This window comes from Henckelia pumila, unplaced genomic scaffold, assembly GCF_033568475.1.
Source record: "Henckelia pumila isolate YLH828 unplaced genomic scaffold, ASM3356847v2 CTG_19:::fragment_3, whole genome shotgun sequence".
NCBI lineage: Eukaryota > Viridiplantae > Streptophyta > Magnoliopsida > Lamiales > Gesneriaceae > Henckelia > Henckelia pumila.
Window position 1 is genome coordinate 160,829 of NW_027331777.1, and position 18,544 is coordinate 179,372.

General features: G+C 34.7%; 3 protein-coding genes across 6 annotated transcripts; 2 read left to right on the forward strand and 1 right to left on the reverse strand.

The window, feature by feature from the left end:
- The first annotated feature begins 1,978 nt into the window (after positions 1-1,978).
- Positions 1,979-4,594, forward strand: LOC140870739 (protein FAR-RED IMPAIRED RESPONSE 1-like). The gene is made up of 5 exons (XM_073273139.1): positions 1,979-2,956; positions 3,172-3,509; positions 3,621-4,116; positions 4,228-4,353; positions 4,436-4,594. Exons 1-5 carry the CDS (start codon positions 1,979-1,981, stop codon positions 4,592-4,594), a joined length of 2,097 nt encoding a protein of 698 aa, XP_073129240.1.
- A 966-nt stretch (positions 4,595-5,560) lies between these two features.
- On the forward strand, positions 5,561-10,858 carry LOC140870717 (probable methyltransferase PMT11). Its single transcript, XM_073273105.1, has 9 exons — positions 5,561-6,294; positions 6,861-7,010; positions 7,116-7,386; positions 8,062-8,172; positions 8,283-8,442; positions 9,110-9,367; positions 9,518-9,640; positions 9,887-9,964; positions 10,462-10,858. Exons 1-9 carry the CDS (start codon positions 5,641-5,643, stop codon positions 10,664-10,666), a joined length of 2,010 nt encoding a protein of 669 aa, XP_073129206.1. The 5' UTR covers positions 5,561-5,640; the 3' UTR covers positions 10,667-10,858.
- Positions 10,859-12,831: 1,973 nt separating this feature from the next.
- On the reverse strand, positions 12,832-18,037 carry LOC140870718 (protein HESO1-like). 4 transcript variants are annotated; one of them, XM_073273106.1, is made up of 9 exons: positions 17,869-18,037; positions 17,088-17,268; positions 16,035-16,199; positions 15,300-15,475; positions 15,129-15,224; positions 14,689-14,758; positions 14,137-14,267; positions 13,860-13,970; positions 12,832-13,622 (listed from the first exon to the last, which is right to left on the reverse strand). In XM_073273106.1, exons 2-9 carry the CDS (start codon positions 17,224-17,226, stop codon positions 13,191-13,193), a joined length of 1,320 nt encoding a protein of 439 aa, XP_073129207.1. In that variant the 5' UTR covers positions 17,227-17,268; positions 17,869-18,037; the 3' UTR covers positions 12,832-13,190. The 4 variants fall into 4 exon arrangements, with proteins under 4 accessions (XP_073129207.1, XP_073129208.1, XP_073129209.1 ...); XM_073273107.1 differs by having other exon boundaries at positions 17,718-18,037; XM_073273108.1 differs by lacking the exon at positions 17,869-18,037 and adding an exon at positions 17,571-17,710.
- Positions 18,038-18,544: the final 507 nt, after the last annotated feature.

Here is an 18,544-nt window from a genome sequence, read left to right on the forward strand (position 1 = left end):
AGAAAGTATTCAAGAAGTGGTTTAATAGTTTTAATATAAGGATTCAAGCACTTTTATAAGAACTTCAAAGTGATCGTGTGCTTGACTTGGAGTGATTATATGATAGGTCATGACCTTGAGAAGTTTCCTAGGGTGCCTGTGAGTAAGGATATAAACACGCTAGAAATATTCGTCTTGATACAGTGGGGACAATCTTCGAATTTGGGGCTTACATTGGCGGTTGGGACGGGATGCCCTATAATTTACCGTTAGACGGAATAGAGCAGGCCGACCGATCATTTTGATGGGTTGAAAAATTATCAACCTAATTAATCCAATCCACTAATTTTATAAGACGTAGACCGACCAACCTGACTAACCCAATTATTTTAGGGAAATGTTGTGTGTCCAAAAAGTTGTACACACGAGCTGACACAATTTATCCTTAAAATCTCACTAAAAGCATCTTAATTAATATCTCGCGATATTTTACTCGATATTTTACTAAATTTTCTCAATTTTTTTTTGCTAATCCAACTCTGCAGATCTGAAGCTCAAAAAAAAAACTCAAAAGATCTGAAGCTCACGAATTCATTTCCCTCTTTCCATTCCTCTGTTTTTCATTTTTTGGTGTGACCCATTCATCTTCCGATCAGTCATCTCCCCGTCTCCAGCAACCTCCCTCATGTCTAAACCAGGTAATTTTAGTATCTTCAATCTCATTTTTACTTCATGTTTACAGATTTAAATTGGAAATAATAACAAAATAAAAGTATTTATATTGATTAATGATGAAAAACGAGGATTTAATATCTAAGCAAAACAACCCCTCGGAAAACCCAAATGAGTGGATTGTGATGGTTGTGTTTTTATTTCACCTTTAATCGTGTAATTTTAGTTTTTTTGTTTTGTATTTTTTTTATATTTTTTTATTTATTACGGTAGTATGTTGAGAAAGCTAAATAAACCACCTCGGTTAATTAATCTATGGTTGCTATAGCTTTTTCTTGTAAATATGCTTGATTGGTTGTAAAATTGGATTTTACATCTCTGGTGCTAGAAATTTTTTTATTACATAATCATTTGATTCAATGATATTTGCCACTTGGAGTTATTTGGACTCATTATTCAATGAATTTTTAATTTATTATTATTATTTTTGGAGATTTATATCTAAAATTAATATTTCATTTCACAAAATTCTTCTGCTTGTAATTTGTACTTGTTGAATCTATTGGTTATTGGTTATGAAAGAACTACGGGTATTGGCAACTCTTGAGTTCTTATGTTGTTATTTTGTTCATTCCATCGATCTGTGTTTTCCTATTTCTCATAGATTATACTGGCCAGTAATCTTCCCGTATTCGCCAACCTCCCTGATGTCTGACCCTGGTAATTTTTGTATCTCCAATCTCATTTCTACTTCATGTTTACAGGTTTAAACTGGAAATAATAACAAAATAAAAGTATCTATATTTATTTATGATGAAGAAACAAGAAGGATATAACCAAAACCAACCCCTCGGATCTCCCAAATGCGTGTATTATGATATTTGTGTGGAAAGGCTGTTTGATTGAAATTTTGCAGCAGATTTAATATGGATTTGTCTTTCAATACATCTAAAAAAACTGGATAATTATTCATAAATAAGAAAGACTAGGATCTGGAAAATGGAAAGTTTAGAAAATTAGGTAATTAGATAAAACAGCATACATAGGACTAATTGTTGGGTATTTCAATTTTTTTAAGACAGTTTTTCCTACTGTGAAGAAAGGAGAAGAGGAGGGTGTAGACATATGTGTAAAGAAGACGCTGATGAAGTAGTCTTTGGTCATAAATCTTATACATAATGGATAGTTAGGAGAGTAGCAAAAAAGTCAAGCGCAGACCAATTCAAACCTTTATCTCTTTTCCCTGCTACACTTTCTGTAGAATAATGGAGATAGTTAGTGGCATTATTTAAATATATTTATATGAACTTGATGCATGTTTTTATGCATGTTTTGTGTAAGTGCTTTAAACTCAAAAAATGATGGTGTAGTGAACGATGTACATTTGTTTGCAGAAGACATTGAGATTGAGCCCAATGTTGGAATGAAATTTGAAAATGAGAATGAAGTTTTTGACTTTTACAAAAGATATGCATATCATGTTGGTTTTCCAGTTAGAAAAAGAACTTCACGAAAGAATAAAGAAGGGGTTGTCACGTACATTGCATTCACATGTGGCCGAGAAAGCCGCATAAATAGTAATACAAGCACTACAATGAAGCCCCAACCAACCGGTCAAACAGGCTGTAAAGCTAGACTGACAGCTTGTTCAGATGTTGCTGGAGTATGGAAAATTACCGGTGTCCATCTCGAACATAATCATCAAACTAGTCCAACCAAGTCTAGAGCATTTCGATGTTATCGTCAGTTGAATGCTCACGTGAAACGACAATTAGAAGTGAATGATATAGCAGATATTCCTCTTCATAAAAGTTATAACTCAGTTGTTGTTGAAGCAGGTGGATATGAAAAGATGACTTTTATTGAAAAAGATTGTCGAAATTATATTGATAAGGTCAGGAAATTAAGACTTGGAGAGGGAGATGCAGCTGCCATTCAAGCTTATTTTTCAAAAATGCAGTTTCTTTCTCCTGGTTTTTTCTTTAGCTTGGATTTGGATGATGAGGGTCGATTAAAGAATATATTTTGGGCAGATAATAGGTGTCGACAAGCTTATAAGGAATTTGGAGATGTAATGACTTTTGATACAACATACTTAACTAATAAGTATGACATGCCATTTGCTCCTTTCGTCGGTGTTAATCATCATGGACACTCAACACTGCTTGGTTGTGGTTTACTTTCTAGTGAGGATACAGAGACATTTGTGTGGTTGTTTAAGATATGGCTAGAGTTCATGGAATTTAAGTCACCTCAAGGGATAATCACCGATCAAGATAGGGCAATGCAAAATGCCATAGAAGCAGTATTTCCCAACTCAAAACATAGGTGGTGTTTATGGCACATCCTTAAGAAATTACCTGAAAAATTTGGATATCATTGTCAAAAGGCTTTCATACTCTCATCTATACATGAATTGGTGTATGAATCACAAAGCACAAATGAGTTCGAACAGGGTTGGTTTTCTATGCTTGATATGTATGAATTGCAAAATAATGATTGGTTGATTGGACTTTTTAGAGAGAGAACTCGTTGGGTTCCATGTTTTCTCAGAACTTCATTTTGGGCCGGAATGTCAACAACCCAACGAAGGAGAGTATGAATTCTTTTTTCGATGGGTATGTCCATTCGAAAACATCTTTGAAACAATTTGTGGAGCAATATGAGCGAGCTCTGAGGAGTAAAGTTGAGAAAGAGTTTCAAGCTGATTTTAAATCCTTCTCACAGATGGTCCCTTGCGTTACTCAATTTGATATAGAGAGGCAATTTCAAAGTGCTTATACAATTGCAAAATTTAAAGAATTTCAACAAGAATTAACGGGAAAGATGTATTGTGACATTGAATACAGTGAAGATGGGTCTTTTGGCACGAGATATGTGGTTACAGAAGACTTTACAGCACATGAAAGAGTTAAGGAAAAAAAATTTGAAATTATGTTTGAGAGAGATAAATGCATATTTTCTTGTAGTTGTAATCTATTTGAGTTTAGGGGAATAATTTGTAGGCATGCTATTGCAGTTTTGATCCGTAACAAGTTTTCTGTCGTTCCTGAGCAATATATACTTCGACGTTGGAGGAAAGATGTGAGTAGATTGTATATGAGAGTGAAGATCAATTATAATGGATGGATAACTACTCCTGGTCAGTTAAATTATGAGAAGTTGTGCGAGGCATTTACAAATGTTGCAGACATGGCTGCAGATAATGATGAAGAAACTCAAAAGCTTCTCGAGTGGATTGAAAGTAAAGCAAGTGATCTTGCTATATCAAAGTTGCGATCAGGTTGTGGTCGTAATTTGGTATCACCACAGAGCATGCAAGTACAATCTGATCATGTTGATGATACAACTCAAGCTTCTATAGCTACTTGCAAAGTTCTTGATCCAAAGTACACTAAAACAAAAGGAGCCCCTAAGAAGCTTCGAAAGAAAGGTCCGTTGGAGAAGTGTTCTAAGAAATCGAAGGTAAAAAATATTCCTCATACATCTTTAATTAATTAGTATCAATATAATGCATCAATATAAAAATTAGTATCAATATAATGCATTCTATTCATACATATGTTGGTTTCATAGGTATTGGTGAAATCAAGAAAAGAAAAGAACTTTCAACCGAAAAACATTGAATACAATAATGTGATTATTCAACCAGGTGTTCAGAATTCTGTTATGAATCAAATTTCTTTCTCACAGCAATTAATTGTATGACATTTATGTTTGTGTTGTCATGTTGTTAATCATATCTATATATGTTTGTTTCTTACGTTTGGCCTAATAATCATAGGGTGTTCATCACCATCCTTGGAATATCGATTATGGAGTACATTTAGTATCAAACTATGGAGTTGATCAAGAATTGACAACACTATGCTCATCAAAATGGTGTTCGAATGAGGATGAAGTGATCGGATCCAATGGTGTAATCAATAATGAAGCATGTTAATTGGACATGTGTAAGGACCCGATATTTATATGTATTATGTCCAGTTTAGATTTCTGCTAGGGAGATGCCCCAAGTAGGTGTATTATACACTTTGTTGATGTCTTGGATTTGATTTTGGAATGATCGAGCCTTGTCGGCTCTACACGTATTTAGTCCTGGCCAGTGCGGCTGTAGGGTTTGTGTTGTTGAATATGACTCTATTTTCGAGTATTAACAGGTTGTGTTGTTTAGATTTTTTGGGATGTCCTATTTACGATGAGGTAATGTCGAAATTTTTGTAGGCTCAAAAGAAAATTTTTTACTCGTTCTCGCTGTTTACATTAATTAATCCTATTTGTTTGATGATTAAATATTAATCAAAAGAACAGGCTCTCACAACATACAATTAAATGCACTTGAATTTAAAATAATTTAAATATGTTGGAAGAGTCCGAATTTGAAATTTTCATATTTATTCCACCCAATTTTATATATTGTGGTTTTTATATTTAGTTCATGCACTTTGTTCAGTTGTTGATTGAATTTACTAGGAAATATATATATTTATAAAAAGTAAAATTTAATGTGAGCACTTACTGAACTTGATAAGCCGAATGCTAAAAAAAAGAGGGAAAAAATTAATCATATTAAATCAAAATAATTAATATTATTTGGAAAGTATAAATTAATTTTTTTGTGTAATTTAGTCTCTCAAAGTGAAATTTGTAGAAATAGACAATAAAAAATTATATTTTCATTAAAAATATTTAATTAAAGCAAGACAAGTAATTGTTTATGAAAAGTAATAATTTTTTAAAAAATTTTGAGATAAAAATAATATTTAATAGTTTTTGTTTTGAAAAAAATAATATTTAATAGTTGTGTGTAAGACTATTTATACAACTGGATGTACACATAGCATGGCCCATTATTTTAACACGTGAATGTGTTCTCCGTGTGTGGTTGGCACGTGAGAGATGCCGACTGGATAGAGTTTTTGAGATACGCGTGCGATTGAAGTTCATGCAAAAAACCATGCAGTTGGATCTGCAAATTCATAGAATATAATGAAGGGAATCATCTATGGCGGAGGATCCGATCCATTCGAATCCGCCTCTCTCCTCAAACTATCTGCATTACTATTCGTTTCACTCGTTTTCTTCTACGCCGGCAAGCAATTCTCCGATGGCTCCTATCAGCGGCTCGTGTTCTTCTCCGCTCAGCAATCTCCAACGCCGCCATCTTCCTCCGTCGTCAGCCTCTCTCCTAATTTCAACAAAATATTTGATCTTCATGGGCTCATAAATGAAACAAGTGGTCCGCAGCAACAGCAAGAGATGGTGCCGCCGCCGCCGGTGCTGGAGAGAATGGGGGTGGTGGATGAAAGTGGGAATATGACGGTTGATTTCGAGGTGGAGGATTTTGATCCGAAGATGGTGGAGAATTGGGAGAACACAGAAGAGACTGATGGATCGGAAAGCGATGAAAAAGGGGATAACAAGGTTAGAGCTAGGGATCAGAAGTTTGAGATGTGTCCGGAGAGTATGAGGGAGTACATACCTTGTCTGGACAACCAGGACGCCATTAAGAAATCTAATTCCACGGATAGAGGGGAGAAATTTGAGCGGCATTGCCCTGAAAAAGGGAAGGAATTGAATTGCTTGGTCCCTGCTCCTAGTGGGTACAAAACTCCGATTCCATGGCCCAAAAGTCGCGACGAGGTAACTTTTTCCTTTGCTCGAGTAAACCTAGTTCAAAAAAATTTCCTTTTACTCTTCTGATTCTGTAGTCAATCACCCTGGTTCAAGTTTTAATGCTGAAATTATTTCTTTTCTTTTCTTTCTGTCTTTGCTTTCGCTTTCAAGAAGTTGCCATTACTTAGAGTCTGGAGGTTTAGTTTGAGGTAAATGTTATCACTTGTTCACTCATTTTAAGCTAGTCGACTTGGGTTCATTTCATGCTGGACACTTGTGCACAACACAAGTGTGGTGCGATTAGTCTGCCATTGAATCTACTTATATATAGAAAAATGTCCTGATGGTTTCAACAGCCAATGTATCCTACGGCTCATCACTCATGAGTTACGCGAGAGCAGCTCAGAATGAACCTCAAATTGTTATGCTCTCAGGTTTGGTTGGAATATATGTTGGACTCGGTCTAAGACTCTTTCAATTTTTATTTTTTATGTAAGGGGGGTGCACATGTGGATGGGCGTTGATGCGCAGGCAAAATAAGACAATTATAATCATTAACATGCTAGTTATTTTCTTGTTGTATTCTCCTGCAGGTGTGGTTTAGTAACGTTCCTCATGCACGTTTGGCCGAGGACAAAGGAGGTCAGAATTGGATAACTATTGACAAGGACAAGTTCAAGTTTCCTGGAGGTGGTACGCAGTTCATTCATGGGGCAGATCAGTACTTGGATCAGATTGCAAAGGTTAATTTTAATAGCAGCCGACATTCTAATACAAGAAATGGATTGTGTTTTAGAAGGATAAATGCAAAATGAGCTTTGGAACTTCGATCTTGTCTATATTTTTAGATGCTCCCTGAAATCGCATTTGGTCGACGTACTCGAGTTGCTCTGGATGTTGGTTGTGGTGTTGCGAGTTTTGGCGCTTATTTACTATCACGGAATGTCATCACCTTGTCCGTGGCCCCAAAAGATGTTCATGAGAATCAGATTCAATTTGCGCTTGAGCGAGGTGTACCTGCGATGGTGGCAGCATTTGCAACTCGGCGTTTACTTTATCCAAGTCAAGCATTTGATATGATACATTGTTCAAGGTGCAGAATCAACTGGACTCGAGATGGTAAAACTATTTTCATCTGAAACTTTATTCTGAGAACGAATATTAGTGAAACTCCTCGATTTTGTTTTAATTGCAGGGTAAAAAATGTTCACCTTTTTTTTTCCTTGATATACTGCAATTGAAAGTGTTAACTTGCTCTGATAAGAAGTGTGAAGGGAATTTGTCCTTTTAGGATTGAATTTCAGAAATTTTGAGCTGTGTTTGCTCTATCGATCAACGTTTAGTGGAATGCTTGTAAAACATTGGAGAATTTATGGTATATAAATTTTATCTTAAAATTCATTATTATGAACCTTGTAAAACTAAAATCTAACACTTGTTTTTCTAGAAAATCCACTATCATGCCACTATGCTGTTTAAATGATGCAATTTTGTTTGCTTGTTTGAAATTTGAAATACTGCTTTGTAATTTTAACAATGTTTACTCTAGATGAGGAAATGTGTTGGAGATTCTTGCTGCTAAGCCATTAGTTACTGTGGAGTTAAAGATCCTTGTTGCCAAAAATTTACTCTGACTTTGGTAACATATTGGACTTTGCACACACTAATATTTATTCTTGCCATATGCAAAGGGCAAACTATCTTTTCTTGGTCTAAAAAATCTCATATGATTCAGGGATTCATTATTTTAACTCATGCTTGCTTGTGCTTCTGTTCCTAAATTTTGCTGCATAGATGGGATTTTACTTCTTGAAGTCAATAGGATGCTCCGGGCAGGAGGATATTTTGTCTGGGCAGCGCAGCCTGTTTATAAGCATGAAGCAGTCCTTGAAGAACAATGGGAAGGTAAATTACTTGAAATTCGGTGTGAATCAAAACCATGCTTCATGCCATTAGTAACTTTGTTCCTCATTAGTGGACTTTTGTTCATAAGATTGATTCTTCATTGTCTACAGATATGGTTAACCTTACTAATTGTATTTGTTGGACACTAACGAAGAAGGAGGGGTACATTGCAATATGGCAGAAGCCCCTGAACAACAGTTGCTATTTGAGCCGTGAGAAAGGATCCCAGCCTCCATTGTGTACACGTGATGATGATCCTGATAATGTGTGGTAGAATTCCCAACTCTTGGTTCTCTTTTATGCAAAGTGGCAATTAGTATGCCTGTTACACCTGCTTTAATACCAGTAAATGTAAATGCAGGGGATTTTATGACTTGATTGGTAGTGTGTTTCTGTTCTTTTGCAATCCATTCTGAGCACATAAGGGTGTAGAATTGTAACATGTCTTGCCAGATTATGGTCCATGTCGTGACTCTGCATATGGTTACGATAACTTCTGTATTATAGATGCATAAATTTGAATGACTGTTTTTCTGACTCCCTTGCTGGATGTGTTTCCCTCAACGAGTGGATGAGTGCAAAACTGAGTGTCGAGCGTGAATTTTGATGTGAGATGAAGATTGCACTTGTGCTAAGTAATTTTTCTGATTAAAATAATGGACCAAAATGTAAAAAATGCAAGGGAGAGGAATTCCTTTTCAAGAAGCGGTCTAATTTACTAGTGGAGAGATATGCCTAAACAGAGTGAAACATGGATCATGTGTTACATCGCCTTATGTTTTCTGATGTGAATAACGATAATCAATCGGCTGTAAAGAGTGTTTTGTCTTCTCACAGCTTACCTATTCCCAATTTATTTGTTTGAGTGTTTTGTCTTCTCATAGCTTACCTATTCCCTTGTTACGTTGGCTGTAAAGAGTGTTTTGTCTTCTCATAGGTACGTTGGTTTGAAAGCATGCATAACACCTTTGCCAGAGGCAGGCTATGGTTCAAATGTTACTCTCTGGCCAGAACGGTTGCAGAATCCTCCAGATAGGCTTCAGAGCATACAAGCCGATGCTTTCATATCAAAGAAAATGCATTTCAGCTCGGAATCCAAATATTGGAAAGAAATAATCGAAGGTTATATGCACTATTTACATTGGAGTAAGACAAAATTTCGAAACGTCTTGGACATGAGAGCAGGCTTTGGAGGGTAACTCTTCCATACACAAACTTTTGATTCCATTTTATTTTTCTGTTTGATATTTATCAGTGAACTATCAAGGAGCACTTTTCTGGTAGGTATTCTTGATGCTCATCACTACAGTTTGATTGACCAACTAAAAAGCTCTTTCACTGGCAGGTTTGCAGCGGCACTGATAGAGAATCATCTGGATTGTTGGGTGCTCAATGTTGTCCCTGTCAATGGACCTAATACATTGCCTGTCATATACGACCGTGGTCTCATAGGAGTTATGCATGACTGGTTCGAATTCTTCGTGCTTACTTTCTCGACAACAATGAACCGTGAGCAAAGCAAGAGTTGCATAGAAAATTGGTTTTCTTTTTAAAATAAGATGCATCTGTCATAAAACTATATGATAACCTTCATATTTCATTGAAACAGTGATAAAATAAAGTTAACTTATAATGTTCTTCTCTCCTGTTGATTTAAATTCTTTTTTAGATTCTTGTTATATAGTAAAATAGATGATAATACAATATTTTGCAGGTGTGAGCCACTGGACACATACCCGAGAACCTACGATTTAATCCATGCTGCTGAACTTTTATCAACTGAACGAAAAAGGTAAGAGTGCATCACAGACCTCTGTTATATCCTATATATTAGTGAACAAAATTAAGGAGAAGAATACCGATAGATGATAAATTACTTGCTACAATACACAGTAGCATTTAGGAAATAAAAACAAGTTGGGAAAATTTGGTGAGTTGGCCTAAGATATACTCCCCAGATTTAAAAAGAATTTATGATTGTGTTTCACACCCCTCTTGAAGCATGTGAATCATTCCCAGCTTGTTCAGAAATGACTCAAATCCTGTTTTGATGATGCCTTATAACATCAACCTCATGAGAGTTGTGGGAGCATATGATAAGACTAGACCCGATGATAACTGACCAATTACCATCACGAAACACCGCACTATATCGCTGAGTGAAATTTTAGAAATCTAGGGTATCACCTTAGAAGATTCATCTCATCATTTGTGAGTGAAATTTCCACATTTGTTTAAAATAACTCGCATGCTCGCGTGCTATACTCATAATTTTATTCATTTCCTTAGATGCAATCTCTCCACCATCATGCTTGAAATGGACCGAATATTGCGGCCTGGTGGACGTGTATATATCCGTGACATACTTGCTGTGATGGATGAACTTCAAGCAATTGCAAAGGCCTTGGGTTGGCGTGTAGCAATGAGGGAAACTTCCCAGGGCCCTCACTCCAGTTATAGAATCTTGGTGTGTGAAAAGCACCTATTACAATAGTAAAAACCGCGAGGTATGGATCTCAAATTACACCTTCATATACTTTTTAAAGAAAAAAAAAAAAAAACCGCTCGGTAAAAACATACAAGGGAGAGGGACTAAGATAAATCTTCCTACATACCATCAAACAAATGCCATATTTGTTGAAATATGTTTCTCAGAGTGATATGGAACAAATGATGCTTGATAATCTGTTTTATTTGCCTTCTCTTTTTCATTTTTGAAAAAGGCTTCATGAAGAACAAACATTTCGAGATAAACTAAACTTACTCTTGGATTTATACAAATCGAACGGATAAATTGATACAGAAACATAAACGGATTTGAGATGAAAATTGGTGTACATATCATGAAACAAGAATGAAGACATAAAAGATGGAATTCAAGACCATGTTTAATTTTGTCGAAAAATCCATGTATAAACAATAAAATTGTGAAAAGTCAAAAAAGTGTCTCCAAACTGTATAAACCAAAGTCGGGTTCTCTATCAATTTAAATTTGTCTCATTACTTATAGATACAAGTTTTTCAAAATATTATGACTGATATTGATAGCAACATAAACAGATTGGAGAAATTCTTTTGTATAAACTAACATAGAGGGGAAAACACATAGGCACTAAAATGGATAATCATATTTTTTAATAAAAAAACTCGTTGAAAAATTATCAATAGTTTTGGATGGGAAATAATTTTTAAACTAGCTTAATAAAAAATAAATATTTTGTAGAGGGCAAGCAATAGCATTTTATAAAAATTAAATTGCAAAAACTAGCAAAATTTTAAAGGGGGCCCCTACACCTAACATTTAGGCATTCAGCAACTTTCTTCGCTTTTGTCAAACCTGAAATACTCATTCTTTCTGCATAAATATATACTACTTCCACTTTGTAAATTAAGGTAGATATTTTGTTTCCCTATGTTTTTCGTTTTTCCATGTAATAATTAATAAATATGGTGTTTGTGCATGTAGCTAGTATGTTAGAGTTTGAGCGCCATTATTTCTATATTTGTTCAAAGAATCATATATGTCTTAGTAGTATACATAACTTCAAAAAAAAGAGTAGTATACATAAAAACTATCATTCACTTGCACATATTAGTAAGGGAATATAGTCAAAATAGTCTCGTAAGTTTGCTCATTTTGTGTTTTGGTCCTGTAAGTATTTAATTTTGGCTTTTGATCCTATAAGTTAAGTTATAATTGGTTTTTAGTCCTTTCTTCATAGAATGTTGATGTGACATCAGAAAATGTTGACGTGACAGCTAAAAATACTTAAGTGACATTAAAAATAATGATGTGTCTGTTGTGATATTAACAATTAAATGCTATGTTTTGAAAATCAGACTGTACTGATCAGTTCAACCGGTTTGACCCGAAATCGGTCACTGATTTGATCCGAAAGACTCCCAAAAAACCGTTTTAACGGTTAAACCACTCCCAAAAATCGTTTTAACGGTTGAACCAGCAGAACTGATCAAGAACCGAAAAATTGATTTTTCGATTTTTTGTTTGAAAACTTATTTTTTTATTTTAAATCCTTAATTTAATATTTATTATATGTATACATGATTATTTGAATTTTTTTTCTTCATTAAAATATTATTTATTAATATTAAAAATAATTTTTTTGAATATATTTATGTAATTATTTAGTTTTCAAACTACGATAAATATATATATATTTTTATTTATATAAATTTTTAGGTTTTAATAATTTAAAATATATTATTAATTATATTATATTATATTATATTATATAAACGATTTCCGATCCGACAATCCGATTAAAACAGTTCAACCAGATGGATCATTTTTTTAAGTTAGATCGGTTTAATCATCGGTCCGGTTATAAAAACATTGCCTAAATGAAAAATGACTAAAAATCAAAATATAACTAAACTTACAGGACCAAAACCCAAAATTGAATACTTACATGACTAAATCACAAAACAAGTAAACTTACAAGACTATTTTGGCTATTATCCGTATTAGTAAAACTGAAAACTTTTCGCCTATTCATTTAAAAATTCATTTTGTACGGAATGAAAGCAACATGAGGCCATTCGCAAAAGATGCCCCTGAAAATCTAATAGTTATTTTATTTATGCACTATACTTTAGACAATCATTTTTAAAAACAAAAGTAATTATATCTTTAAGAAATTTAAGGAAATTGAATGCAAACTAATAATCATACAAAAAGATCAAAGAGTGATGCGGTTCAAAGATTATTCAATGCGCCATGAAACGGTACTCGGAGAGCATAAATGCCAATTCAACATTCTCTTGTATCAAGAATCATGCCTCTCCCGTTTCTTTTGATCATATGATTTACAACCAAAAAAATTGCATGTATCTCTGTCATGATTTTACTTTAAAGTTGGAGTCATTATCAAAAAGAAACCATCACAAGTTCATGCCAAAAGAACATGGTTTTACCTCCAAAACCCATGAAATGAATTCGGTGACAGCTAATTCACCCTCTATTCTGGTAACCGTATGGTTGTAAGCAAAAGATAAGCTCAGCCATCAGAACCAGCTGGACCCATTTTACTCTCGGATCTTGGCCTCCATTTACCTTGTTGCCTTTGACTGGTTGATGATTGAGCAGATCCATTTGTTTCCCCTCCATTTTCCAACTTCAATCTTTGAAACTGTTTCTGTATTTGCATGGGCCTTGGTGTTTGTTTCGGGTGTTGATTGGGTCCACTTCTGACATGATTTTGAACAGGGACTCTTGCTGCTAATTGTGGGATGACTGGATTCGGAGTAGGCATTCTAGTCATCAACTGTAATACATGTGGCCCAACAAGAAATGAAAGAAGAGACGCTTGATTTTGATTGGGTGCATAGAGAATTTCCCGAGTTGCCTGAATTGCTACTAATATCTTTGTTAGCTGGTTGCTGGTAACTGTCCGAGCTGTATTTGCTGGCTGTTCAAAGGGATCTTCAACCTGACACCACCAACAATATCAAGTAAAAGGGTTGAGTGCGATTAAATTCTGTATGTTGAACTGGAACAAACAGGTCCATTGACCAAAACATGTGAGCCCCTTGATAGACATATGCAGGGTACACAAAAAGTGCAACTTACTGGCTAAAAGGTTAACACAAGGATTATTGACTGACACAACACACACACAATGAGAGAGAGAGAGAGAGAGAGAGAGAGAGAGAGAGAGAGAGAGTACAAATAGTGCAAAGGTTTTTGGTAACCATCTCATGTTGCTGTCGATGAGCTCTGATTGTCCAGAATGTGGGCTAGTGCCATGTGTAGAAGCTCTTGAGCAAATATAAAAAAACTGAAGGTGGAAGAAATAGAATCCGGGTCAATGTAACTGGAATAACTTTTATGCGTAACTACTGTGAGAAGCTTTTCTGTATGTCCACAACATTTTTGAAATAATATTTGAAAGTTTTAACCGGAAGGGATGTCACTTGAGGCAAATATAAAACTAAAAGAATAACCTTTGCAAGGAAGGAAATGAAGAGCTCTGACAATGAGCTTCGATTAATCAATCTCGACTTATCTGACTTAAGTCGGTTAATGTTCACGGCACAAACATCTTCTATACTTTTTTCTGCAGCAGCCCTCACGCCTGCAGGGAAATGTAGCTACACCATAAATATAAATCACAGTGGATTAAAAAAATCTCCCAACTGTGCATATACTGATAGCTTTGAATAACTCAATCAACACTGTAACAGATTTATTTAGAAGCATTCACATATTTTGCATCGATAATTCTTCGACTTCAGGATACGACGTAATAAAAAAGTTCTTCCAAGGATTGACATTCGGCATTGCAATGAGTTATCCAAAGAAATAAGGCATATGAAGTAATTTTATTTCCTTTCTTTAATCAGGTCAGAGTTCATTGTCTTCCTTAAACTCTCAGACAACACAAAAGACAAAGGAAGAAAAAAAATAGTGATGCTACAAAAAGAAATATGCAAAAAATCCAGAAAAAAGCATCTTTGCATGATGTTGTAAATTTCAGAACAAAAGTTCGATCTTACCAGTAAGCTCGTCAACCATATTTCCTGGATATATTTCTCTAAGTGGCGGTAATATTGCAGGTACCACAGTCTGCAAGATATTAGGAGGATGAACCAGAGAAACAAAAGCATATGGTGTAAAATGTATATTTTGGAGCAGTAAAACAAATAATAACTAGCTGAAGTATATTGCTTGCGAAGAGAGGCGTGAGAAGGTTGAATATGACAGAAACTCTTAATTTAAGATCGAATACCATGATAAGAAAAAATATTCCATGAGCTTTTTCACAATAATTTGATTTGCATTCGATATTATTTTATGAAGCTTTTCTTATGTTTATATTTACTTAATTAGTTCAAATTAATGTGAGCACTAAATATCATATATTGGCCCAAAAAACACCTAGAAAAAGCTTTCTTTGAACCATTTTTGAAATGACATTACTTGGTTTTAAAATTACCTGCAAATGGAAAATTATAAGCAGGCTGAGAGAATACGAGTTCAAAGTACCCAATTTTGATTCATTAATGCGATGAGCTTTGGCCCATTCCTTGACCTACACAAAGAGATTACTTTTAAATAGTATCATAGTTTTCCAGAGCATGTTTCCCACTACAACACAGAAACTTGCCAGTAAAACCAGATCACGGAAACGTCCATCAATATCATTGATCCAGAATAAAAGTTTTGACTTCATTTGACCACTTAAGTTGTTAATTGAGATATCACAGGAAATGTTGCAGCTTCCCACAAATTTCACTATGGGTACCCTAGCATTCGAGATAAATCGCAGCCTCTGAAATCCACCTGAAAGCAAATTAAGTGATGGATCAAAGAGGTATAATATGACATCGCTCTTTTCAAATTAAAAAATTATGATAATTAAAATAAAAACTCTCATCCGCCTCACACTCTGTGTATCTTATAAAACTAAAGGCCTATGTAAGAAAAATAGCTTTAAGTCACACCTCTAGGAATCTTCTTGGTTAGGCTTATATTCATAAGAACACAACTAGGATCACGCTAATTTTCGGTTTTTCTTTTCTTAAAACATAATTGTGTTGAAATGTACAAGTTTGCATTGCCTGCCTTGAATTTCTTTGGGTCGTAGTCAATAAAGCTCTTCTTTTGGCCATCGCCAACTGCTTAAAACTTCTGGTTGTAATATCATTGTGCATCAAATGGAAGGAAGCAAATACGGTAAGATCGGGAAAAAGAAAATTTTAGAACAAAAATGAAAAGATTTAAGTTTGTCATCTTGTAGTATTAAATGCTAGGCTGGGGATTATTATGCTGCAATAGCAAATGAAAAGGATGCAACTCAAAGAGGGTGAAAAATTAGCTTCTTTCATCAGTAGCAGATTACCCCTCTTCCTCAAGGCTTTAAGCACATCTTCCAAAATACTTTGCTTTTGCTTTTTTCCCATAGAGGAAATATACGAACCATTTTGCATTTCTATGGATATATCCAAATCTCCCCATCTTGTGAAGAGATTAGACACAAAAGATCCAAATGGTTCCACAGTTGCACCTGCTTTGGCAAAATTGAACATAAACTGTGAGATATGCAGCTAGCCTACATATTTCCAAAGTTTCCAAAAGATCATTGAATAAGATGACAACTTTAAGTTTGATTAAAAAATTATCAAACAATTATTTTTTAAGCTGATAAATTGGTGTGCGGGAGCATCTATCTTTCTTTCAAAATAGGCATACTTCTTGTACTATATACCAAAGTTCTATATTTTCTTGCACTTGTAAATATTCATTCGTCAATAACATTTAATTTCTACTTGTACACATCAAATGAGTACAAACTACTCTAGCCTATCATCGCTTAAGTTATAGAAATGAAACATACATATGCTGACCATATTTTCTAATAATTTGATATAAGTAACCTGACTTTATTTTATGAGCTCATTATCGGCTCCCAGGAAAGATGCAAATTAAGTGTGGAAAAGACAATTTTGATTACCACAACCAGCATATACTAAGATCGTTAAAACCAACGGACATTGGAAAAATAAATCAAGTACGTGGAGATTGTCGCTTGATCAAATGCTTGAAGATAATTTTATTCCTTCGTGATTATTCATATAAAACTAAATGGCATTGAGAAAGATAATCCATACAAAGATTTTATTCACAAGGGACTGGGGAAATATCCATGTAATGGTATGTTAGACAGAAGATGTGGCTTCAAATTTTACATGCAACAAAGCAATTGACTTAATAACAACTAGGATGAAAATGTCCCAAGTTCAACACTACACCTAATATAGGCCAATAATCCCCTGTTTGAGGAATAACATGCAAGGCTTAAGTGCTTGGCTTCTTTGTTATCTCTTTCGCAGAGTGTATCTACCATGGGTAACAATAACCATTAAGAAGTATGTTATGGCAAAGTATCAAATACCTCTTAGACTTTCAATGGGTTCGACTACAGCTCGAAGCTCATTAATAATCTGAAATCTGACAGACCAGTCCTGTCCCGAGGGATTGATCATGCAAAGAGTATTCCTGAGAGTAAGCTCCAACAAGTTATACCCATTCATTCTGAGGAAGCTTCAGTTTGACTTCAGCCTAGAAGACGAGACCTGAGGTCGGAAAATGAGCTGAATCAGGGTGAAGGATAATAGCAATACCGGAAATAAAACACTAGAAACAAAATGAATCTAATGACAAGAATTTAAAGAAAGAAATGGAAACAAAGCTGAAAGCACAAAAGTTCAAACCAACAAAGTAGAATATTTAAGTCAAAAAGAAACATAATACTTTTATACCAAGAAACGGATCACATAAAATTTGAACCCAAGATTATAGCTTATACAGTATACAATTGTAGACACAATGAACTCTCTACATCACTTAAACCGGGCTTAATTTCAAATCAGTTTACATTTTCTATAGTTCTTCATCCGTCAAGAAAGGCCCATCAAATCAACGGAAACAGATCCCTTTGTCATTTAATATTACAAAAAACACTTCTTGTAGCCATTTAATCAAACACCATTGGGTCCATAACAAATTTTCCCTCGATTCATACATGCAGCAATGCAAGATGAAATAACCGGTCATTCCACGCGATCGAACATCCAATCAGGCGTAATCCACAAACAAAACACAGAAATCGCAAGCACAAAACCGACGCCATCGGTAAGATAACATCATTTAGAAAGAATCCCAAAAACCGCGACCTGCCAGAGTTGGGAAATCCATCGACGCATTCACGGAGAGGCACTGCTCAAGCACAAGGGTTTTTTTTTTTTTTTTTTGGTGAGTGGATTCGGTGAACTGTATGATAGGTAAAATTTACTGCAAAAAAGAAAGCTTTTTCAACTTTGAGTCAAGAAATGAGTACGGCATCAAATGTACCAATGATTACTGCACACGTCTCTTAAAACAACAATGATAATTCTTCGCATTTATAATTATTGGGGTTCAACCCGAAATCGATCTAAGTTCGGTTTGATATAATCCGGTTCAATGTTGAATACGATTTGGTTTAAATAAATAAGATATATAAAAATTTTAAGATTGGATCCACTAATTATTTTTTTTTTTGAAATGTAATACATACATATATATATTAGGCAACTAACTTATTTAGGTACATGATGGAAGAAGAAAAAGGGATTTGATTCCGACTCGGTTTAGTTTAAATTTAGTTCTTTTTTTGTTCGATTCATGATTTGAATAAACTTTCAATCTGGTTAAGCCTTCAATTTTATTATTCATCTACACCGATATCTCAATATCTTATGTTATGAAAAGATAAGTATTTGGCCGATGAGACTTTAGCCCAATTGCTAAGGTTGAGGCAGTTCGTTTCTCACTGAGTGTTGATAGTTTTTTTAATTTATTTATTTAGGT

What these genes read in the sequence shown, in the direction of transcription:
- LOC140870739 (XM_073273139.1), top strand. Translation starts at nt 1,979, where the DNA reads ATGTTTTGTGTAAGTGCTTTAAACTCAAAAAATGATGGTGTAGTGAAC. An exon ending in TGCAAAATGCCATAGAAGCA is followed by an intron (nt 2,957 to 3,171) that starts GTATTTCCCAAC and finishes TGGACTTTTTAG; the next exon opens with AGAGAGAACTCGTTGGGTTC. An exon ending in AGTGTTCTAAGAAATCGAAG is followed by an intron (nt 4,117 to 4,227) that starts GTAAAAAATATT and finishes TTGGTTTCATAG; the next exon opens with GTATTGGTGAAATCAAGAAA.
- LOC140870717 (XM_073273105.1), top strand. Translation starts at nt 5,641, where the DNA reads ATGAAGGGAATCATCTATGGCGGAGGATCCGATCCATTCGAATCCGCC. An exon ending in GATGATCCTGATAATGTGTG is followed by an intron (nt 8,443 to 9,109) that starts GTAGAATTCCCA and finishes GTCTTCTCATAG; the next exon opens with GTACGTTGGTTTGAAAGCAT. An exon ending in ATGAGAGCAGGCTTTGGAGG is followed by an intron (nt 9,368 to 9,517) that starts GTAACTCTTCCA and finishes TTTCACTGGCAG; the next exon opens with GTTTGCAGCGGCACTGATAG.
- LOC140870718 (XM_073273106.1), bottom strand. Translation starts at nt 17,226, where the DNA reads ATGAATGGGTATAACTTGTTGGAGCTTACTCTCAGGAATACTCTTTGC. An exon ending in TAAAGCCTTGAGGAAGAGGG is followed by an intron (nt 15,476 to 16,034) that starts GTAATCTGCTAC and finishes ATTTGCTTTCAG; the next exon opens with GTGGATTTCAGAGGCTGCGA. An exon ending in TCATTTCCTTCCTTGCAAAG is followed by an intron (nt 13,971 to 14,136) that starts GTTATTCTTTTA and finishes TTCCACCTTCAG; the next exon opens with TTTTTTTATATTTGCTCAAG.